The sequence below is a fragment of the Panthera pardus genome, unplaced genomic scaffold (assembly GCF_024362965.1).
Source record: "Panthera pardus isolate Hobbes unplaced genomic scaffold, ASM2436296v1 HiC_scaffold_1, whole genome shotgun sequence".
Taxonomy (NCBI): Eukaryota; Metazoa; Chordata; class Mammalia; order Carnivora; family Felidae; genus Panthera; species Panthera pardus.
Window position 1 is genome coordinate 652,807 of NW_026526654.1, and position 23,892 is coordinate 676,698.

At 48.9% G+C, this 23,892-nt stretch overlaps 2 protein-coding genes across 2 annotated transcripts in view; both read left to right on the forward strand.

The window, feature by feature from the left end:
* Window positions 1–1,117, forward strand: part of LOC128776555 (palmitoyltransferase ZDHHC11-like) — a 17,437-nt gene extending 16,320 nt beyond the window's left edge. The window contains exon 8 of the mRNA XM_053901288.1: window positions 1,061–1,117. Within this exon, the coding sequence (XP_053757263.1) occupies window positions 1,061–1,117 (57 nt within the window). The remainder of the gene's footprint in view (window positions 1–1,060) is intronic.
* Window positions 804–22,695, forward strand: LOC128777509 (uncharacterized). The gene is made up of 7 exons (XM_053904239.1): window positions 804–3,074; window positions 5,270–5,304; window positions 7,000–7,084; window positions 10,908–10,942; window positions 12,428–12,521; window positions 17,958–18,030; window positions 21,747–22,695. The coding sequence occupies exons 1-7, from the start codon at window positions 2,883–2,885 to the stop codon at window positions 22,040–22,042; spliced, it is 810 nt and encodes a 269-aa protein (XP_053760214.1). The 5' UTR covers window positions 804–2,882; the 3' UTR covers window positions 22,043–22,695.
* The last annotated feature ends 1,197 nt before the right edge of the window (window positions 22,696–23,892 follow it).

Sequence of the window (23,892 nt, forward strand, 5' to 3'; positions counted from 1 at the left end):
TTTGGTGTTTTCTTAAAAAGTGAAATGTATAGTCAGCGTTGAAGTCAGCAATCCCACTTCCAGTTTCTTAACTATTAGAAGTGAAGACACAGGTATTCTTCATGTGACAGGGGTGCTATCCCCCAGTGAGATCCTTTCCTAGGACCCAGGGACTCTGAGGCACCATTACTCAAAATTAACTAATAACTGACTTGAATCGTGTATAAGACTAAGCCCAGTGTCAACAACTTTTTCACGTTATGAATTTTTATTGCTCACAGCAAGCAGATGACCTGAGTCCGTCTGCATGTAGGTAAGTGTGTAAGCTTACTAGAGTTGTTTTATCTGTCTGACAAATACTATATGCTCTCAATAGTCTTGCTTTAAAAAGTCTTCGTTACTCCAAGGTTATACAAATACCCACATTCTTTGCTAGTGTTTTCACCAGCTTTATTCGCTTTGCATTTTGACTTCCAAGCCGTCCTGAATTTGTGTGTTCACAGAGACAGGGGCTAAGGTGGATTTGCCCAGGACCTGGTGCCCCCGGCTCCCCCAGGAGACCCTCTTCCGGCCGTGCCTCACCCTGAATGTCCAGCAGGGGAACGCCCTTGGCATTCTTTAGTTTCCATAGTTGTTGACAATTCCTCCACGTTTTTAGTTTCCGTATAATTTTTAAAATAGTTTTCATGCAGTTCTGAGAAAGGCAGAGTTCCAAGTGGAGTTACAGGAAACATTCCTTAAAGGCGGGAGCGAGCGGAGCCGCATGGTCTCAGCTCCAAGCCCTGAAACTGCCCCAGAAGTCGGTCTCCCCTGGGGGAGCGGGCCGTAAGTGCCCCAGTTCTGTGGTGCTCTCGGAAGTTCGGCCCTCGCAGAAACGGGTGGGGGGCGACTCCCATGTTCTGGTGGAGCTGGGCAGGTCACAGGGCTGGTGCTGGTTCTCGACCGAGGATCGGGAATCCCTCCAAAGAATCCGCTCATTCCTTTTGCATTTGTTTCCTTAGACACCCGGTAGCCATGCTTCTGGGAAAACCCGGGTCGTTTGGAGTTTCACTTGAAGCATTGCCACACTGCGGTCCTTTAGGTACAATCTGAGCACGTGCCCCTCGCCCTGTCCAGCCTGGGGGCCAGCCGCCTCTAGAAGCAACTGAGACTAACCCCGTTTTTGGGCAGTCGGTGTGGACACTGCGCAGGAACTGGGGACCTCAAGTCTCTGGCCGCCCCACGCACTGCAGTCACTGCTGGTGCTCCGAGGACTGTCTTCCAAGTTCCGTTTTAGTATTATTTTGTGAGTTATACTCACAATGCTTTGTTTTTATAAAATTGTAATCACATTGTTCAACTCTTTAGAGCCCCTTTTAAAAATTCCATATATTGTGGTGCCACTGGGTGGCTCAGGCGGTTAAGCATGGGACACTTGGTTTCTACTGAGGTCATGATCTCACGGTTTGTGGGGTTGAGCCCCACGTTGGGCTCTGTGCTGGCAGCAGTGAGCCTGCTTGGGATTCTCTCTGCCTCTCTCTCTGCCCCTTCTCCCCAAGGCCTCTCTCTGTCAAAATAAATAAATACACTTAAAAAAATTCCATACATCGTGGACATAGTTAAAAGAAAAAGAAACATAATTTTTATGAATATAAGTTACTTCATCTTTGGGAGGGACCATATTCCTCATTTCTGGAATGTTATTTCTTATTTTCAATCACTATAGTGTTCCCTTCTCCAACTGGAAAGGGAGCTGCTAACCTTTGTATTGAAAGGTCGATTGTGTTGAGAGACAAGCCCTCTCAATGCGCTGGGCCATCTGTCCCAGTGGCCTCTCTTTCCTGCAGAAGTGTCCCTAGTTTGACCTGGACACTCACGTGTAACTTACATGTTAGGCAAAGCCCACTGTCAGAATGTCAGCTCCAAGAGATCAAAGAGTATCTTTAAATCACATGGCACTCTGTCAATCCCCCCAAAAGAAAAATCCACTCAGTAAGTGCCTGTGGAGTTCCATGATGTAAATCACTGGTATATTTTAGGGGAGAACTTAGTGTAGCACTCTCTAGGGTGCTTCTCTCTATTAGTAGGTATCAGACCAATTTATTGGGAGTATTTCCTCTGGACCATTAATCTGCTGCAAAAGTAGGATCACACGTGTGAAGATACTTCTTGCCTAATTCTACAGGTGTTCTGCTCAGCTAATGTCCATCAAGTGGCTTGTATTAATTTTTTATTGCTATCTGGCAAATTCCCACAAATGTAGTGGCTTGAACTAAGACTCGTCTGAAAGCGCTTGTGGGTCATGTGCCTGGCAAGCTCAGCTGGGTCCCTGATTGGTGCCTCCCAAGGCAACAGTCACGGCTCACCAGGTCAGCCCTCCCTTCTGGAGGTTATGGGGAAGAGTCTGCTTCGGGGCAGATAGAGAATGCCAGTGCAGCTGTTGCTTTCCCACTCTTGCTATGTGGCCCTTCCATCTCTAAGTTGGTAATGGTGGGTCTAGTCTCTTCATATTTTAGATCTCTCGGACTTCCTCCTTTTCCTCATTTCTCAGTTTTTAAGGATTCGTGTGATTGCATTGGACCTACTTGGGTAATCAAGGACAGTCCTCAGTTTCCTACAGTTGCTGCAAGGAATGAGCACAAAGTGACAATGCCATGGTCTCCAAGGCAGGTCACTTTGTCCATTTGTAACTGAGCCCTGCTGCACACACAGACTCAAGAACGCAGTGGCCCAGCGTGGGGGTGCCGCAGCAGGAAGAAGCACCCCTGTGGCCTCCCACCGGCAAGCAGTCATAGACCTTTATGGATGGTGCTCCTGCGCCGTGTCCTCCGTTGTGCAGCCAACCCGAGGGCACACGGACGGCCTCCCAGGAGCTCCTGGCTCTGAGGCTCTGCAGATGAGCATGTCACGATGGCAGCCAGTGCATGGAGCTTTGCAGCCGTCAGCGGTGCTCTCTGAGCTCACTACACAAAGCAAGGCCCTTCTTTGCTCATGGAAGTCTGTCCTCCCTTTTGCCCCATCCCTGTAGAGAGCAGCGCAAGGAGGCCCCGCCGCAGCTGAGGTGCCCGGGTCTGCGTTCCACCATCACCACGTGTGAGGAGAGCTCCCCGCTGCAGGTGAGAGCCGCTGGGCATGTGAAAGGTCTCAGGCTGCCCCCAGAATGAGGACAGAAAACGCTTGGGATTGCTTGTTTGACTGGTTTGAAGCATTTACTCAGTACCCAGGCATGCTACTCGTATGGGAACAAAGGTGGAGGGAGAAGAGAAGAAAAACTGACAGAAAATATCCTTAACTGTAGGGCTTATAGTGTGTGTGTGTGTGTGTGTGTGTGTGTGTGTGTGTGTGTAAGGGGGGAGAAAGAGATAAATGCAATGCAATCTGGGTGTGCGAAGACTGAAGTGGCATCCGTGTGCTTTAACGAAGGGTATTGATGTCTGTGTCCTGCTGGCTTTGAAAAGCACCAGAAAATAAAATGATGGATGGATAGTCACATGGTTAAAAAGAAATATTCACAGCAAAATTTTAATGATGATAGAACCGAGAAGTTGAGTGTTTGGGCATTCTTGTACAATCCTTTCCACTTTTCTGGGTGTTTGAAATTGTCCATTCTTAAAAAAGTGTTACGGAATAACTATAGGACACAGACGTGGAGTAAGGGGTGTGTGTGTGTGTGTGTGTCTGTTTATGTCTGCTCTTCACAGATTGAGACTGAGGCAAGAATGTCCACCTCAAACTTCTGTTTGACATTTTACTAAAGTTCCAGCCAGTGTAATACAGCAAGAAATACAAAGACATACAGATTTGAAAATGAACCTGATTTTATTTGCAGGAAACATGCTTCTAACAAATCTGCAAAAAATATAGTAGAAATAATAAGATAGCTCAGCAAGGTGGTAGAATACAAAATGAATATAATAACCCCCATTATATTTCTGTATACTAACAATGAAAAATCTCAAAATGATATTAAGAAAACCATTCCATCTGTAATAGCATTGAAAATAATAAAATAAAATAAAACAAGCACCAAATGTGTATACTTAAAGCTACAAACTATCGATGAGAGAAACTGAACACAATCCAAATAAACGGAAAGATTTAGAATATTTGTGGACTGGAACGCAAAATATTGTCATGATAGAAAACTCCCCCCAAAATTGATCTACATAATTACCATGAGCCCTATTGAGTTTCCAGCAAGCTTTTTTCTTTAAGGAAATAGCAAGCCAACCCTAAAATAGATACAGAAATCCAAAGGACGTAGAGTGACCAAAAGAATTTAGAAAAAGAAGCAGCAAATTGGAGGACTTACTCAATCTGACTTAAAAATGAACTATCAAGCTACAGTAGTCAGGACAGTGTGAGCCGTGAGGGTGGTGTGCCCAGTGAGGGTAGACATGCAGGTCAAGGGAACAGAATAGAAAGTCCAGAAATAAAACCTGATCAGTGGGTGTTAAACAGAGGTGCCAGGATAATTAAACAGGGAGAGATGAGAGTATCTTTAATAAGCTGTGCCAGAACAATTGGATGACCATATGTAAAAAAAGAGGGCGGGGAAGAGCTTAATAGCTGCTTCTCACCATACACACAAAAATAACTCAAAATCAACCACAGTTCTGAATTTAGGGGCTAACCTATAACACTTTAGGAAGAAAACAGAAGAAAACCTTTGTGATCTTGAGGTAGACAAAGTTTTCTTTAATATGGGCACCAAAACCACTATGAAGAAAGTGGAAAATTTGACTTTTTTATAAAAGAAAGCATTTCCTGTTCAGAATTCACCACTGCAAAAATAAAAATGTAAGTCACAGGTTGGAATAAATATTTGCAAACCCTGTACTTAAATCCAGAATAAATAAACAACTCTCAACACTTAATAGGGAAAAACGGCCCCATTTTTAAAATGGGGAAAAGATTCTAATAAACTTTACCAAATAGGATATATGGGTGGCAGATAATCACCTGACAAGATGTTCAACATCATTCACCACTAGGAAAGTGCAACTAAAGCCACGGTAAGACAGTTGGAACGGCTCCCTGAGAAAGGGTACCGGCACCAGCAGCGGGAGACACAGAGGAACCGGAGGCCCGTAGCTAGGTGTGCAAAGTCGTCGGGGGTTTACAGTGATACCACTGTGGAAAGTAGTTTGACAGTTTCTTAAAATCTTCAATGTATTCTTAACCTCTGACACAGAGACCCCTTCCTGGGAAGTCTCTGAGCCACACGCACCTGAAACTAATGACGGACTTGATTTCCTACGAATAGCCTCAGTACCAACAATTTCTTCTTCTTTTTCCTTTACCCCCACAGGCAGCCACAGGTGACCTGAAATCACCCTCACACAGGTAGGTTGTAAGCTTGTTGGACTTGTTCTCTCTGAATGAAAATGGCTACGCGATCTTAAGTCAAATTGCTTTGGAAAGTGACTCATCTCTGATGGGATATTTTTAAATAATGTGACAACACAGTAGGAAATAGCTCTGTTTAACGTAACAGTACCACGTACAGCTACGCAGGGACCTTTTGCGCTCCACGTGCTTGGGGAAATGCAGTAATTCTCTCCCTGTGGACAACTTGCATCTGAACTAGCACACCAGCGTCAGCGCTCATTTATTCTGTGTGTCAGTCGGAGAACGTGTGGGGAGCGGGTCCCAGCCTCCTTTTTATGACCTCCGATAATACCTAGTTTCCCGTCTCTCCTGAGCCATGCCTGCTCATTCTGAGCCTGCGAGGAGTCACACAGAGGACAGCCCTGCAGGCACACACGCACCCAAAGTGCACCCCTGCAAAGTCACAGAAGCAGAAAGTGGCCCATTATGAAGGTCACAACCCAGGGTAAGCACACATTTTAAAACGTGCACTTGGTCTCCACTTTGAAACTGTACCAGCGTGGAAAGTCACCTCAGAACATGGAGAAATGAGAAATATGCTCACGTTAGGGTGAGGGTCTCGGTCTGCCAGGGCTGCCCTGACAAAGGACCACAAAACAGGTGGCTTAAAAAATAGAAATGTACCGTCTCACTGCTCTGGAGGCTGGAGCCGGACTCACCTCGACATGTCCCCAGTCATAGGACCTGCACTTGGCTTCTCTCCTTGGCTCGAACCTGACGCTGTTTTCCCTTTGTCTCTTCAGTTTTCCCATTTTGCCCCTTTCTGGCAAGAATGATTGAAAATTAACGAACCAGGAGGGCCTGCCTGTCCTCTTGCACGGATGCGGTCGTCAGGCCAAGGGCCTGACTGTCTTCTGGCATGGAAGTGGTCATCCCGCTGAGGGCCTACCTGTCCTCTTGCACAGACGCGGTCGTCGGGCTAGGGCCTGTCCTCTTGCACGGACATGGTGGTCGGGCCGAGGGCTGACCTGTCCTCTTGCATGGACACGGCCATCGGGCTAAGGGCCTGTCTTCTTGCACGGATGCGGTCATTGGGCTAAGGGCCTGTCCTCTTGTATGGACGTGGTAGTCGGGCCGAAGGCCTGTCTTCTTGCACAGACTCGGTCGTCGGGCCGAGGGCTGGCCTGTCCTCTTGCACGGACACGGTCGTCGGGCTGAGGGCCTGTCCTCTTGCACGGATGCGGTCGTCGGGCTGACCCTGGTCTCAGGTGATGACACCTTGAGCTGCTAGAGTCGCTGCATCTGAAAACCCCCCTTACAGCAATGTGAGGTCATTGGTGGACACTGTTCAATCCACTTGCACAGTTCAGTTAGCTGAGTGTCCCACGACCTACATCCCCACCATTGCTCTTGGTAATTCCTGAACATCTCTTTCCTTCCAAACCCAGGGTCTCTTCCCAAATCCCCTCCTGATCTGCAGGGGCACCCCTTCTTCCTGACACCCCCTGCTGCTCCTGCAGCTCTCCCTTTAGGTGCTCCTCCCCTGCCCTCCCGGGGTCTCCCACCATGCAGTGGACCTGAGGGGAAAGGGTGGTAAGGAGGCTGTGTGATGCTGTGGCCTGTGGTTTCCGGCAGCCATCAGTATCCCCTCCAGGAAGCAGTGGCCGTCCTTGTTGATGAGTGTCTCCCCTTCCCCCTGCCATCTCACAGAGTGAAGTTCAACCACCTGCTGCTGGATGTGCACTCAGGTCCACCCTCCTCCACCAACACGTTCATGGAGGACTTGTGGGTGATGGTAAGTGAGGCACGGCCGGGTGGGGTCCAGTGCTGAGTCTAAGCTCCCCACAAGAGCAAGGGCAGGACAGTATTTGGACCTGCTTGTCTGGCTGGTTTAAGGCATTTATGGTGTCCTCCGGGGACACTGCTTGAACAGGACAGTGGTGGGAGGGGGATAAAGGGAAACAAGGCGGGCAGCACAAACGATCTAAAACACAGGGCATGTGTGTGAGCAGAGAAACATGACGGAAAAATGGGTGCTACTGGAACGGAAGCATCACACGTGTGCTTGGGTGACATGTGTGCACTCCAGCAAGCTGGCGGGATTCTGGCCAGGAAGGGCTCAGTGACCCACTTACTGTCACGGCAGAAGGGTGCCCCTGCTCATCTCCCAGGTCAGCGGGGAGGAGGGACATATCTGGTCCACTGCGTTCATTGCAGAGCCTGGAGTCAGAGCTCCGTGTTGGAGATGCTGGAGGCCGGTCTTCAGTGGGGACTGTGTGTGACTGGCCAAGTCACAGCTTAAACCGTAGCCAACACAATTATGGCATGACCCCTCCCCGCCACTCGCTCCCATCAAGCCTTCCAACAAGTACACACTTTACATGCATGGAGACCAGGCTGATGCTCCATTCCAGGGGTCACAGTGGTGGCTGTGGCAGTGATAGCATCTATTGGCGCCCCATCCCTGCCATCCCTTCTTGGGTGGTGGTGGCCACACAGCTTCTGAGTGACATGAAGGACACATCTCAAGAAGCAAAGATGTGATGACCATGTGGGTGTTGACCATGTATGACCGTGAGGGCCATGTACCCCCGCTGGTTATAACGTGTGTCCAGGCGAACATGTGGAAGCCCTCTCTCTGGTGTGTGGCTCTGGAGCTCGCCTCTAGAATGTGTAGTAGAGCAGTCTCAGGGCCACCTTATTCCCATCCTGTCTCAGGAATCCAAGGAAGCTGTGACCGTTCATTGTCACTCTGCTGGACACTTGTCATCCATCATCACGTTTAATCCCTCTGTGGATTATCTGAGATAGATCATCATCCCACTTTGATGGCTGGGCTCGCCTCTTGGTGTGCGTGGAGCTTTAGGATCCCACCGGCTTAAACCCTCCCCACCCCACACCCCTGAGGATACATTTTCTTCTGTTTTCAAAACTGTATATGCCAGATATGGTCATATGGCTTTCTAGTGCCACAGTAGTAATAGCATGGGGTCTGGAGCTTTTAAACATTTGTATATTCATTCTAAATCTTCCAGTGTTGAAAAATGCATTTCTCACTTAAGAAAGGTAGTTACCTTTCCAGCCAATTTACACAAATCACCAACACTGTCGAATTCTACTGAATTTTTAAAAAATAATGACACACACCCTCTCAGAATATAGAAGAAGGGAGACCTGTTCTGTGAGGCCAGTTCCAACCTGATACCAAAGCCAGACAATGTCATCCCAAAAGAATATCACGAGGCAAAATCCTTCAAGAAAACACAGACAGACACCATTGATTAAGTGTTAGCAAACCGAATCTAGCAGCATGCAGGATTAAGTACCATGGCTATGTGAAAATTATTTGACATTCTACAAAATACCAACAATAAATGACAATAATATGGCGATGTCAATTCAGAAAGGGAGTTGCCAATAAGAAACTCTTACGTGTGACAAAAAAATATTCTCAACAAATTAGGAATGAAATGAAAAGATCTTCATTCTGACCTATGCAATACACCTATTAAATACAACTAACATACTTCCTGGTGAAAGACTGAGTACATCCCTCTTAAAACCGGGATCAAGGCAAGGATGTACTGAAGTTCCAGCTGGTGCAATAAGACAAGAAAAAGGAATAAAGAATAGAAAGTGAAACTGTGTTGATCACAGACAACATGATTCTAAAATACAAACAAAACAAAAAACAAAACTACTAGTAATGAAATAGCTTTGCAAGAGGCAGGTAAAGTGCTCTCCAGTAAGCTCTGGGACATTTATCTTCAGTGTTATCCAGAGCACACCTGAAATCAAATACAGTCCCTACCTGGCGTCAGGAACCTCTGCGTGCCTCCAGCTAGCTCCACAGCAAATTGCCACCACGTGGTCAAAGTAAAAATTTCTCCATTGCCTTGGCTGACCTAGAAAAGTTTTATGTAATTTGCCATTATCTGGAATGGAAACAGTTGTTAAAAAACAAATCTTTTGACTTTGTATTGTTAAAAAAAATAGCAAGTCCAATCATATTTCTGTATTTGGCAAAAATGCCACTGAAAATAATATTAGTTATTTTATTAACAATAGCATTAACAATAATGAATTTAACAAAACTGTAGTAAAGTCTATACATTGAAAGTTATAAGTCGTTGCTGAGAGAAACTGAAGACATTTAAAATAATGGAAAGATATACAACGTTCATGGATATGAACACTCAATATTGTTAAGATAGCATTTCCCCCAAAACTGATCTATGGACATAGTACAATCCCTATTGAATTCCTAGGAGGTTCTGTTTTTTTGTGTGTTGTTGTTGTTGTTGTTTTTTAACCAACAAGCTGATCATAAAATGTACATGGAAATTCAGAGTACCTAGAGTAGCCAGAACAATTTTGAAAAGAGAACAAAATTGGAAGAATTATACAATCTGACTTCAAAATTTACTAAAAAGCTATAGTAATCAGGTTAGTGTAGTCAATGGAATAGAATAAAAATTCTAGAAGTAAGCCTTCACATTTATGGCCAAGGCAATCCTTTGGGGAGAAGTGAAAATTTCAACAAATGGTCCTGGAACAACCAGATATCCATTGTGAAATAAAAATAACACCGTACTGGGAATGCAAGCTGGTGCAGCCACTCGGGAAAATAGTATGGAGCTTCCTCAAAAAGCTAAAAATAGAACTACCCTATGACCCAGCAATTGCACTACTAGGTATTTATCCAGGGGATACAGGTGTGCTGCTTCAAAGGGACACATCCACCCCAATGTTTATAGCAGCACTATCAACAATAGCCAAAGTATGGAAAGAGCCCAAATGTCCATCAATGGATGAATGGATAAAGAAAATGTGGTATATACAATGGAGTATTACTTGGCAATCAAAAAGAATGAAATCTTGCCATTTGCAACTACGTGGATGGAACTGGAGGGTATTATGCTAAGTGAAATAGTCAGTCAGAGAAAGACAAAAATCATAGGACTTCACTCATATGAGGACTTTAAGACACAAAACAGATGAACACAAAGGAAGGGAAGCAAAAATAATATAAAAACAGGGAGGGGGACAAAACAGAAGAGACTCATAAATATGGAGAACAAACAGAGGGTTATGGAAGGGGTTGTGGGAGGGGGGATGGGCTAAATGGGTAAGAGGCACTAAGGAATCTACTCCTGAAATCATTGTTGCACTATATGCTAATTTGGATGTATATTTTAAAAAAATAAAAAAACTAAAAAAAAAAAAAAATACCGTACTTAGGTATTGACTGCCCTGAGACCCAGGTGCTGTCAAGGTCAGACTCTCCTGGGGTGTCTCCCCTCAGCCCTCCGAGTCCTCAGGCGGCCCCTCTTCTGTGCGCCTCAGTCTTGGCAGCTGCCCGCATGCAGACCTGCCACAGAGGTCAGGGCCCGCCGGTGGCCGTGTGTGACACATACCGGTCCTGAGCGGGCCCCTTGGCCAGTGTGGGCACTGGCTGTGGAGTGCGCTCCCTCACAGACCCCTTCCCTGACCCTGGGACCCTGAGAATGTTTGCTCCAAATCGGGTAATAAAGAATGTGGGTTTTGTTTAACAATAAGCTCGACATTGACCACTCCATCTTGTTTCCTGTCGTGAACAATCATTTCTTCTCTCACAGGAAATAGACAACAGCCTGACTTTATCTGCCCTCGGGTGAGTCTCTGAGCCTCCTGCAGGTGCTTCCCGTGTCTCAAAGCCTTCACCATGATTCCCGAGGAACACAGTCTTTTGTGGGAAACCTTGGGGTACTGTGATGACGTGATCGAAGACAAACCAGTTTCCCTTGACGTCACAGATGCGGACTGCCCCCCGAAGGGCTCGCCATACTCCGCTCACTGGAGCTTGCGATGAGACCTCTCTAGGTTCTTCACAAGTAACATGTGAGCTAGTGCACAGGTGTAAGCGATGCCCGTCTACTTTCTGTCTGTGAGCATGTGCCGCTTGCAGAGGACACCGCGGTCCATGACCGTGTGCAGCAGTGGCAGGGCTCACCGTGTGCCAGGTGGGTGACTGCACCTTGCAGGCCCCTGGGGAGCACACGGCCTCTGCCCCTCCTGTGCCACAGAGACAGAGAGTAGCCCCTTTCACATCATGGCCCAGCTTCAAGCACACATTTTAGAGAATAAATCAGGTGTAGCGAAACACGGTGACTACCGTCCCCTTGACAAGACGTCATCTTCTCCTGGAGTATGAGTAACAGGAGGCTTCACAGCACCCGTGTCAGCGAGGTCTGTGCTGTCTCCCCTACATTTCCCTGAGCACACGGTGAGCACAGGCTCCCTCTGTTCCTGGAAGGATGGTTCTGGGGAATATTTCGCAGTTGTAAGTGTCTGAATATTGTATCCTGACTTCACAACCTCAGTAACTTTGTACCAAGTGCCCTTTAATGCATTTGAAGTAAAATTAAAAAGGGCAAGTTATTTACTTGAATGTCACCCACCACACACACACACACACACACACACACACACACACCCCTCCTGCTCTGGCCCGCAGGGATTGTTGCAGAAAATGTTTCTTTGGTAACCAAAGAGTTTGGACCCAGTTGAGCAGCTAGCGCTTTAGACACCTTCCGTGGCCTGCTCCTGAGGCCTCACCCGAGTCTTAGTCCTCGAGGCCCACCTACCCAGGGCCTCCCTGGGACGTCGATCACAGGGAAACCTTGTAGGACTTAATGCAGCCTGTGTTCCTGGCGGTCGCTGGCAGACAAACTTATTGGGAGTACTTCTTTCCGGCTGTTTATCTGTCTAGGGTGTATGGTCTGCTGGTTATGTACAAATCAGCCAAACAGTGAATATATGAATAAGGGGGAGGGTCCATCATGCAGGTGAAGCTGCTTCTGTCTGGTTTTAAAGGCATTTCTGTCAGCAGAAATCCACGGGGTGGCTTGTTTTAATTTTCCGCTGGTGGTGGAAGCCTGCAGTGTCCTTCTCGCATGAACCTTCTGCATGTTTATGGCGCGGGACCCCCTCTGGCACTCAGCCTCCAGGCGCTGCCTGCTCCCGAGCCTGCAGATAAGAGGGGGCCCCAGCGGGGAGATGTCCACGGACACCGTGGAGCCTGCAGGGTCCCCACGTGCTAGCCCGCCCAGCGAGGGCCTGCTCTGTAATGTGTTCCTCCTTCCCTGCTCTGCCCTAGCCTACCTGGGAGCAAGGTGTCCTTGTCGCTATCCAGTGACTTCACCCTACACCCCACCTTGGCCGCCGGCACAGAGGACCACCTGCCACTGAAGGTGAGCCTGTGCTCAGATGTAGGGCTTGGGGCTCCCTCGTAAGCTGGGCTCAGCACCATACCTGGATGCTGGTCGCACTGGTGTTCTGCATTTACTGGGTGCCTGGGCCACTACACAAAGAGCACCGACGGTGTGTGTGGAGTAGGAGGAGAAGCGAGAGCAGATCACGCTCCTGACAGGGGCCCGTGTGTGTGAGAAGCGGAGTCCCCAGACAGGTGTCCCTAAAACAAGCCTCGTATGTGTGCTCTGGTGCCACATGCTGGTGATGGCCACGTGGTAGGTGACACAGAGCAGAACGCCCGCTGTGATAGACTCTCAGCAGTGGGTGTTTTCAGGGTGTCCTGTGTAATCCCTTCAACTTTCTGTGTGTTTGGAGTTTTTCATAATAAATGTTGAGGATAAATGTTGGGATAGAGAAGGGGTGTGTATAACTGACGGTCAACACAGAGCGTGTGAGCCACACACGGGGTTGAGTGAGGAAGCCTGCAGATGATACGCTCATGGCCCCAGGACAGGGCGTGTGGGGTGGCCTGTGTGGCCAGGCAGGAGACACAGGTAGACACAGTATGGTGGCAGCCTCACCAGCAGGTGAGTGTAGAACCCAGCGAGGCAGGGCTGTGGAGGACCCGGGTCCCACCGTCCATCCTTCTGTGTGCTCCCTTCCAGAGTGGCTCACGAGGCCACCCAGCCAGTGGGGCCTGAGTTGCTTCTGTAACAGCACGAGGCTCCAGACAATGTGCTGGAAGCCTCGGCTTCGAGCTTGACTGCACTTGAGAGGGCCCCTCAGACCCTGGTGCTCAGCCGCCCATGCACATTCACTGAACTCACGCCGTTCCCCGGGCTGGGGCTTCCTCTCTGCTCATTCTGGAACCCGCGTTTAATCCTGACACCCTGTGTGCCCCACTTCACACCAGGCCCACCCCTCTGCGGGTGACCCCAAGGCCCGTAGCTCTTAGCAGAGTCATTAGAGAAAAATGGGCACCATAAGACACACTTGGACTTGGAGTCCACTCTGGTGTGCAAGCGTGACTGGTTCCACAGCCCAGAGTAAGTTCTTTAACCTCCTGGAGTGCCTGGGTCTGCACGCTTGCAAGATATGCATGGACTCTGTGTGGGGTCCCGAGTCCTGCTGCCGGTGTCCAGCTGGGACTGGTGCTCAGTAAATGGTAACCCCCGTCCCCCATCACACCTGCTTTGGACCTTGCTGCCCATTAATTATAATCCTCATCTGAGGACACAGACTCATCACTGATCTCTGCATTACCTGCTTCCTAAGTTTACTCAGTATTTTATTTATTTTTGGTAACAGATGAAGCATCACCCCACCCCCCCAGAAAAAGGCAGGGTCCTGATGTGGTCAGCTTCTGTGTGGCCCAGCCACATGTGGTCTGCTTCTGTGTATGTGGCTTGGCCACGCTCTTTGTTCTCATGTTTTCCTTTCACTTCAGTGTTTCACATCATACGTATTCCTAAAAAATAGATGCTCACAACACATCGGTTACTCTTTACTTCACAGAAAGGACATAGTGTGTATGTGATGTTTGGAATTTGGGGGAATCACCTCTCGGTCAAAACGGTGGTTCCCTGTCCCGGGTGGCGGAGCTCATTTGCCTTCCTTCTGCGACTGCTTCTTGTAACTCCCCTCTGCTGTGGGCCAGCAGGACGTGTGCCCCCGTGCAGGCCTCTGTGATGAGCAGTAGGCCATCTCTTCTACAAGGCCAGACTCTTCTACAGGGGTGCTCGGTCTGCAGTCCCGCAGAAGCGTATGCATATTCAGAGCCCCGTGGGTCCGTGTCGTCCCCAACACCCGGGGCACCTAGTGGTGCGGCTGGCGGCTCATGATCCCTCCCAGCCTTCCCCTCACCACCGATGGTGCTGAATGTGCATTAGCCACGTGAATTTCCTTCTGTGGGAAGTGCTTGCTCTTGTCGTTGGCCCATTTTCCTCCTGGCCTGTTTCTGCTTTTCTTATAGATATATTTGTGTTCTTTATATATGCTTGATACAAACGCCTCATTAGTTGGGTGAATTACAGATAGAGTGTCACAGCAACTCGACTCGATGCTTAGCTGAACTCAACATTTGATGAGTCAGAGTCACACTCACACTTGTGCATATTTTATGATAATGCTTTTTGGTCTCGTTTAATCTTGAACCCAATCTTCTAAAAGACAGTCATCTATACTTTCCACTACTAATTTTCAACATTTGCTTTTGAGAGTTGAGTCCTCACTCTGTGGATCATTGGTGTGTTTAGTGTGAGGTAGGGATCCAGCTTCATCCGTTCCAGGTGGGTTTCTGTTGTTCCAGCTGCTTTCGCTAAACATCAAATGGACCTTCTTTCCCCCACTGATTTATTTTTTGTATGTCTCGTATACTTTTTATTCCATACTTCCTCCACTACTGCCTTTCTGTATTTAGTTGAATTTGCATACTGTGCCATTGTGATTCCCATCTTCTTTCCTTTTGCTTATACTTTTTAGTTACCTTCTTACTGGTTACCTTGGGGATTACAATTAATACCTTAAACTTATAAGAGTCTAGTTTGAATAATACTACGTTAATTTCGGTAATATATACTCTGATCCTATACATCTTCCTACCTCTTCCTTTATATTGTTACATCTTTACACATTGTGTGCCCATTAAGAAAGATTTATAATTATTCTGTGAATTGGTCTTTTAAGTCACCTAGAGAAGAAGAGGAGTTACAAACCAAAGTACGACAATCCTGGCTTATGTCTCAACCTGTGTGGTTATCTTTTTGAGCGTACTTTATTTCATCTACTGTCTAGAGCCTCTGTTTTAGCCTAAATATCTCCCTTTAGCATTTCTTGTAGGGGAGGTCTGTTGCTCATGAGTTCTCTCAGCTTTTGTTTATCTAAGAACATCTTAATTTCTTCTTTATTCCCAAAATATGGTTTTGCTGGATTTAGAATTCTTGGTCGGCAGATTGATTTTCCTTCCAGGACTTGAAAGGTGCCCTCTGGACTCCATGGTTTCTGATGAGAAATCAGCTGTTGATCTTACTGAGGCCCCTTGTATGTGATTAACCACTTCTCTCTCAATGCTTTCAGACTCCTCTCTTTGGGTTCTGAGAATCTGGCAATGCTGTGTCTTGGTGTGAACCCTTCTGAGTTTATCTTGCTTGGAGTTTGTTGAGCTTCTTGGATGTGTAGATCCATATCTTCCATCGGATTTGGAAAGCGTGCAGGCTGTGTTTCTTCAGATACTTTTTCTCTCTGCCCCCTCTCTTCTCCTTCTGGGCCTCAGGTCCACCAGGTGCTCTTCATTTTCCTTTGTTCCATTTTTCTCCATGGTCCTCAGGTTGGAGAATTTCAATTGTCTTCAGCCTCACCGATCCTTTCTTCTCCTGCTCTGTTGTGAACTCTTCTAGTGAATTTTTAATTTCACACTTTTCGGTGGCAGAATTTGGTTCTTTTTTGTAATTCTATCTCTTTATTGATTTTCTTTTTTGTTCATTCGGTATTTTCATGACTTCCTTTAATTCTTCACCTTGGCTCATTGAGCACATTTAAGATAACTGACCTAATGTCCGTGACTACTAATTCAAATGTCTGGGCTTCTTCCAGGAAATTCTGTCAAATTATTTTTCTCCTTTGAATGCGCCATATTTTCCTGTTTCTCTGGATGTTTTATAATTTTTTGTTGAGAACTGTATATTCTGAGTATTATAATGTGGTTAAGTCTGGACATTAGATTCTCCCACTGCTTGGGATTGTAGATCTTTGCTTGTTGAACTGTCAGTTTGTGACTCTCCCAAGCTACTTTTGCAAAACATGTATTTGTTGTTGCAAAGTTTCTCTCATTATCTCTGTGGTCAGCCAGTGTTTTCCTTCAATGTCTGGCTGCAAATAAGGGGAATAAGTGTCCCATTAGATGCTCCCAAAGACAGCTACTGCTGCCAAGGGGGCCAGGGCAAGCGAGCCCTTGTGCCGGCCCCTCGGGACATGACCAGACCAGACCAACCAAAGGCACAACAGACAAGTTTTGGAGTACAGAGTCCCTACTGCCTGCACAGGAATGAAGGCTGTTGGCCTGTAGCCACAGGACGACCAAGGGTGGGTTTGTCGCTGCTTTGTTGACACCACTCACTCGGGAGAGTTGGACAGCATCCCTTCCCTGGTGCTGTGCACCATGTCTGGTCTGGCTTCAGAGTCTGGAATAGTTGACCCCAAAGGCTCTCTTTAGCACAGTGGTCACATCTGGTCATGCTTCCTGTTCCCTGGCTTTGTCCTCAGGTGAAGGATGCCGATGTGCACTCTGAGAACACGTGTCACCACCTCCCCACAAATCTCTACCCCGCAGGCAGGCCTCCACTGTTCCACTGCCCGGCTCCATTGTGTTTCTGTTTTCATTCTAAACAAACAGTGTGCTTCCCTGGGGCATCATTTCAGTAATACCTTGATCACCTTTGCTTCCAAGCTCCATCACCTCCTTCTGTGGGGTTTTCTTACATGTCCTGCCTCTATCAGGTTGCTGCCCACTCTGTGGCCCTCTGTGGCCGGCGCCCCCACCTCTTACCCGTCAGAGCCCTGCCCCCACCTCAGCTCCCACAACTGCCTCTGCGTTGGGTCTCCTGGGGGCCTGTCCATCTCAACAGCATTGTCCTCACGCCTGGCTTTTCTGCAGTCTGTTCCCGTTTGCTTCCTCTTCTTCAGGGAGCCATTGTTCATGAGGCTCCCCTTTCATTTCCTTCCTATTTAACCTCATTCATGCCTCAGTTTGTATCTTGACTAATTCTCAAGAGCTGGCTCTGGGAGGAGGACAAAGGCATGTACGGGTTTAGAGATCTCCTAGAGACACTGGACTTGCAGAACCTTCCAAGGAAAGTTGTGCACAGCTGCACAGTCCAGTCCCACCGCAGCCCTGTAAGTCAGAAGGAGCACCGTCCCCGGCCATTTGGCAAGAGCCAGGCTCTCCCCTGTCGTCTGTGCAGGGGATTTGAAGTCACCGTCAGCAGGCCCAGTAGCACCAGGGCAAGGGAGAAACCTCCTGCTTTCGAGAGACGGTGTGAAGACATTCGGGGCCCCTGGGTAGCCAGAACTCACCACCAGCAAGCAGATTGTGCAGAGAAGGTGCCAAGCAAGATGAGGCGGCCTGTGTTGTGTCTTCCCCCCATGCCAATGGTCCAAATAGGCTTTGCTGGCCCCCAGGAGACCCTCCTGCTCATCAGGAAAAGCACCACTTGTCTCTGTCCTGATGCGCATGCAGAGGGAAAAGCCACCCCCCCAGCGCAGCCTCATCAGCAGCCCCACATACAAGTGAGTGCTCTGAACTCAAGAGGCGAGATGGCTGCCAGTGTCCCAGAGCCCGTCATGGCTCCATCTCCAAATTGTGCTCTTGCTGCTACATTCTGTCCCCTTTGGCAGTGCGAGAGATGCCATGTCACGTATTTCCTGTTATTTCTCTGCAGGTCTTAAAGGACCAACAGGAAATGAGTTTGCCTGTGGAAGGAGACAGTGCTGAGGGCAAAGGCCCAGCTTCAGGTAAGACATCACACAGTGTGGGAGTTGACATCCACCCAAGTTTGATTCCCTAAAGAGGAAAATGTTTTCTCCAGAAAAACAAGGAGAGGGAGAAATCACCAGTGGGGAGTCAAAGGCTAGGACGCTTGTTGTCTCAGTGGCAAGGAGGACAAGCTTGGGCTCACGTAGTGTCTGCCAATGGTGCCTGGCGTCCCCACGCTAGCCCCACCACCTGCTCTGTGTGCCACAAAGCAGCAGGTGCAAGACGTGGGGCTGAACGCCCCGCTGGCAGAGTGCCGGCAAGGTAGGAGCTGGCCCTGGATGGCGTTGCTGTGGCTGCCGATGTGAGCCATGGACCCTGACGTGCAGGGGTGGCCAGCCTAATGATGGCACCAGAGCGAGGGCCACGGAGAGTTTGACTAGTGACTGGAACTAAAGGCCTGATGTGCTCTGTTAGAGGCTCAGACTCCACCACCCGCACGCTGTCTGCCGAAATGCACGGTGATTTCATTGTTCACTCGCCTGACCCTTCCAGAGTCCTTCTGAGACGGCCCCACCTCATCTAAGGAAATGTTCACCACTCAGCTTTTAAACAACTACCTACCCTTGGCCACGATGACGCCTCCTGCTGCCACCATCACTTCAGAGCTCACAGTGCAATTCTCCAGTGCTCCTGTTTCTAGAAAAGAGGTGGAGGCTGACCTTTCAACACACCTGTGGCCGCAGGAGTCAGTGGCTCCTGTTTCTAGAAAAGAGGTGGAGGCTGAGAGGGTGAGTTTGATTTCTGCGTGATTCCAGAAAGGGCCAAAGCTGGATTTTAAGAAACATAAAATACAAGCAAGTGGCATAAGTGACAGGGAGCCTGAGCCTCAGGTCTGGGTACATGGCAGGTTGGCTCCTGAGTGGACTGACACCACAGGCACATGCATGTGCACGCTGTCCATGTGGGTGTGGTGCTTGTGGACAGGTAAGAACAAGGGGTCCTCAGCCAGGGACAGAGGCAAAGAAAAAACCCACAGAGAGCCCCGTGGGCACCTGCAGCCTATGTCCCAAGAGTCCCTGCCTCCCTGGTGAGCCGGGTTCTCACGGCCTCACATAAGGGAGAGACAGGCCCAAGCTCAGGGCGCAGCCAGAATGGAAGGCCGATAAGTCATCCTGTAAAATCGGGACTCAAATGGCTACACGTGCATTGTAGTGGTGAGCCCGGAGGAACCCCGTGCTCCGCTCCCACAAGACACAAGAATGAACCTTGGAGCCGAAAGGAGCTGAGAAAATCCCCAAACTCCTCAAGCTGAGGATTAACACCAAGTGATTCTGGACCAGCCATTTGCAGGTGCCGAGAGGCGCTCCCCTCGCAGGAGCTGGGAAGATACCAGCCGCTCTCATCCCACATGGCCACGCCCTCATGGAGGCCAAGGACACCACCGAAAAAGACACATGTTGGGAGTTGGGCTCAAGGACCAAATGCAAAGTAACTGTGGTTGTTGTTTGGGGAAACAACAGGCAAAGGGGAAAACATCTGAAGAGAACAGAAAACTTGTTTAAATTGCACGTGTATTTGAAGAGAAACCAAATAAAACTTAGAGCTGCAGAAAATACCACTGACGTGGGGCAGCTGACTGAGGGTTTTGTAGCACACGGGTCACAGTTGGAGTTCGTGAGCTCGAAGCTGGAACTGGAGAAGTTACCTGACACTCAAAGAAGGGACGACAGGCGGAGAGCGTGACCGGAGGTGGGGCTTGGGTCTGTGGTGTGAGCGGGCTCCCCTGCAAGGAGGGCTGCTCAGGGGGCATTGTGCGAGGCAGTGGGGCTGAGGGCCCTGCACTGCAAACCCGCACACACTCGGGTCCAATGAGTCCAGGAACAGCAAATGAGACTGTAGATATGTCGTGAGCAAGCTGGCACACTCCAGAGACAAATAAAATGCGTATTTTTAAATATTTGGCGATAAAAAAGGGGAGTCCTTCCAGGGAATATCGACTAGCTACACTCGTTGTAATGGAAGCTACAGCAGAGTGGAGTCCTGCCTGCAGTACAGGGGGCCATCAGCCCAGGGCTGCCCTCCTGGCTGATGCACGTTTTAAGGTGAAAGTGAAACAGGCACTTCACACAGAAGTAAGGAATGTTAGGGAGTGAAAAATAGACCATTTTCGTAGCATTTTTAGAAAGCAATGTCCCTAGGAACAGACCTAACAAAAGACATGCCGGACTCATGGAGAAAATGATAAAACTTGCAGAGAGACGTTTTAAGGAGCCTGATGAGTGCGGACAGACACAGTTCACAGAGTGCGTGCCAGGCCTCCCAGAGAGGCCAGTGCAGGATGCCAGCTCGAAACCCTGCGTCTGAGATGTGTGTGGAACTGCAAAGGATCAAGAATGCCAAGAAGCAGAAAAGGAGCAATTTAGGATGTCTGGCTGGGCTGCTTCCACGAAGCTTGTGAATCAAAGACAGAGTGGTGTCTGTGCAGAAATAAGCACAGGGCCTGGTGTGGTGGCTTGCAGGGGCCGCGAGCACGTCAGTGGGCACAGGGACACTGTTTCTGGTGTGGGGCGACTGACGAGCAGGGGTGGGTAGATTGTTTCATAAACGCGGAAACATTTGGTGCCGTGTGGGAATAACACTAATGAAACCAGACCCCACCTTGTACCGTTGACACAAATTAATTCCACGTGGACTAAAGACATAATGCGTGAAGGGACAACTATACAAACTGGAAGATAATATTTGGTACTATCTTCTTTTTTTTAATTTATTTATTTATTTTGGGAGAGACGGAGAATAGGGGAGGGGTGGAGAGCCAGGGAAAGAGAGAATCCCAAGCAGGCTTAGCACTGTCAGCACAGAGCCCGATGCGGGGCTCGATCCCAGGAAACCATGAGATTTTGACCTGAACCGAGACCCAGAGTCCGATGCTTCACAGACTGAGCCCCCCCGGGCACTCCTGGTACTGTCCTTATGTCCTCATGGTGACTGAGTGTCCTTAAGCAAGATTTTCTTTAAGGCACTGTCCCTAAAGGAAGATACACAGAAATTAGATCACACCCAGATACAAAGGGAGGCTGTCAAAAATTGGGAAAATATTTGTAACACATAGCTGACAAAAATTGGTGTCCAGGACACAAAGTACTATGACACCAGCAGGAAAAACGTAGACACATGATGACTAGGCACTTCAGGGAACAGGGAACCCAGAAGACCCACAAACAAGTGTGTACCTGCTGCCATCCTCCGGGAAATGTGACTGAAAACCACATGTGGTGGGGTGAGGTCCCTGTCACATGAGCAGGTGTGAGTCTGACATCACTGAGGACTGGCACAGGTGGGCCTGGGACGTGCACGTGGCTGGTGGGCTGGGCCAGTGCTGCACCCACAACTGGTGGACAAGGCCGTCGGCACCGCCAGTCATCCTGGGTGTGGGTGGGGAAATGCCTGCCCGCTGCACCAGGAGCCATGAGCATTGCTGCTGGGTCTGAGGAGATGCCCAGTACGGGGATCCCAGCATGGGGGATAGGTGGAGGAGGGTTCCCGCTGACCCGCTGAGCAGGGCTGTGTGTGCAGACACAGATGTTCTGTGCAGAAGCAGCTGCCCTCCTGGCAAGATGTCAGGACGGACTGCACCAGGAACCTGTCCTTGGCCTTCCTTGCAGAGGGCCGGTTCTGCACCCGGGGCCAAGGACTGGGCGCGCCTTCTGCTCACCGCCCTCAGGTGCTCATGGCACTTTCTTTTGCTCTGCAGGAGACAAGGAGCCCACACTGGCCAAATGGGCTGTCCGCACACCAATGGCCTTAGAGATCCGGGCTCGGGAGGCAGCCCTGAAGAAACTCAGGCTCCCGCACACACTGCCCTCCAGCAGCCAGAATGTGCCGCACATGGATGTCCCCTTGGAGAGGCAGCAGGTCTACGGCATGGAGCCTGCCACTGTCATCACCACCAGGAAGCCTGCAGATGGCCAGGTGTGCAATGGAGAGGACATCCAGCTTCCAGGACAGATAAAAGAGGAGACTTGGGGCCGGGCATCGCCACCCAGCTAGGAAGCAGAGAGCCCGCTCGATGCTCAGGGAGAGACCAGGGTCAACCTGGATATCTCTGTCAGCACAACTTGTGTCCGCCCTGCCACGGAAGCCCCTGAGTCCAGGGCAGGCGCTCACCCCGACTCCCATGATGCCTGACTGGCCTGAGGCCGGCAGGCGCTCCCGCCGTGTTCATGATGCAGTGCAGCCCTCGACTCTATGCAGGCACCAGTGGCAGCCGGTGGCCCGGCTTCTTCCAAGCGGAGTGCTGGGTCCTGCACCCAGAGTCAAGGAAAGAAGGGAGCCTGTGCGCACCCTGACTTGTGCTAAACGGAAAGACTTTGACCACCCCTGCGCCTCACTCCACCTGGAAGCCATACTTGAAAGCCATTCATAATTTTTCAAACACGTCCCCATCGTGCTCCAAGATTCAGGACAGACTTGGTGTGATGTTTTCACTTGTGTTACTTAGGAATGTTGACAACTGTTATGAACCTAAGTAGCCTTTAAGGAAATTCTTCAGAATTTCTTAGAAAGTTATACGAAATAATAAAAAATAATTTCACTGGCAATAAGCTTGAAATCAGTCTTGGTAAACTTTAAATTCTTGGGTTTCAAGTGGCCTTTTCAAAGCCCCTCCTGCCCCCACCCAGCCTGGGGGCCACCTGAGTCCTGGCCAGAGTGAGGCCGAGGGGTGTGATACAGAGGAGGGGATTCTGGCTTTTTTTTTTTTTTAAGTTTATTTATTTTGAAAGAGAGAGAGAGAGAAAGACAGCAAGCAAGGGAGGGGCAGAGAGAAGGAGAGAGAGAGAGAGAGAGAGAGAATCCCAAGCAGGCCCCATGCCACCAGCACAGGGCCTGATATGGGTCTTGAACTCAGAAACAGTGAGATCATGACCTGAGCCCAAACCAAGAATCAGACGCTTAACCCACTGAACCCCCTAGGCGCCCCAGGGCTTCTGGCTTTATGGTGAACTTTTCACCACAAGATAATTAGTGCTCTCATGAAAATGTAATTTCATTGCATCCTGGATTCATACAAAGTGAGAAAATCCACACAACACTGGAGAACAAAAGTGAGCTGATAGGTAGGTGGTCCAGGGCCAGGGGCTCCTTTGAAACCAGGCCTTGATCCAGAAGCCAGGAACAGAGCTGGGGGCAAGGATCCGGGATGAATCCAGTCTCAGGCAAAAATAAACTGAGCTAAACTGGCCCAAGTTAAGAAGCTAGATTTTCAGAGCTTGAGATCAGTCCAGATAAGCTCACAACCAAAGATCACAAACCATCACACATGAGAGAGCCAAGAAACAGTAAAAGAGAATTCAGACCCCCAGAAACCTCAAGGACTAGAAATACGGGATATTAAGGAGGATGCACAAGATATTTTAACGTTGGGGCGCGTGGGTGGCTCAGTCGGTTGGGCGACTGACTGCGGCTCTGGTCACGATCTCACGGCTCGTGAGTTCGAGCCCCACATCGGGCTCTGTGCTGACAGCTCGGAGCCTGGAGTCTGCTTCAGATTCTGTGTGTCTGTCTCTGCCCCTCCCCTGCTCACGCTCTCTGTCTCTCAAGAATCAATGTTAAAAAAATTTTTTTTAAACCAAAATATTTTAATGTGAAACAGAATGACAATAAGTAAGCAAGGAGAGGATGTTCTAAATGATCAGGAAGGTACTTAGAAATAAAAGGTATTTAGAAAGGTATTTAGAAATAAAAGGTATTTAGAAATAAAAAATATACTTGTTAAAACTTGGATAAATTAAACACCAGATTAAACATAGCCAAAGAGAGAGTTCTTGAACTGGAAAGTAATCTGAAGAAGTTGTCGGAATGTGGATGCAGCCGTGAGGGCCACGTGGAGGGAGGGCTGG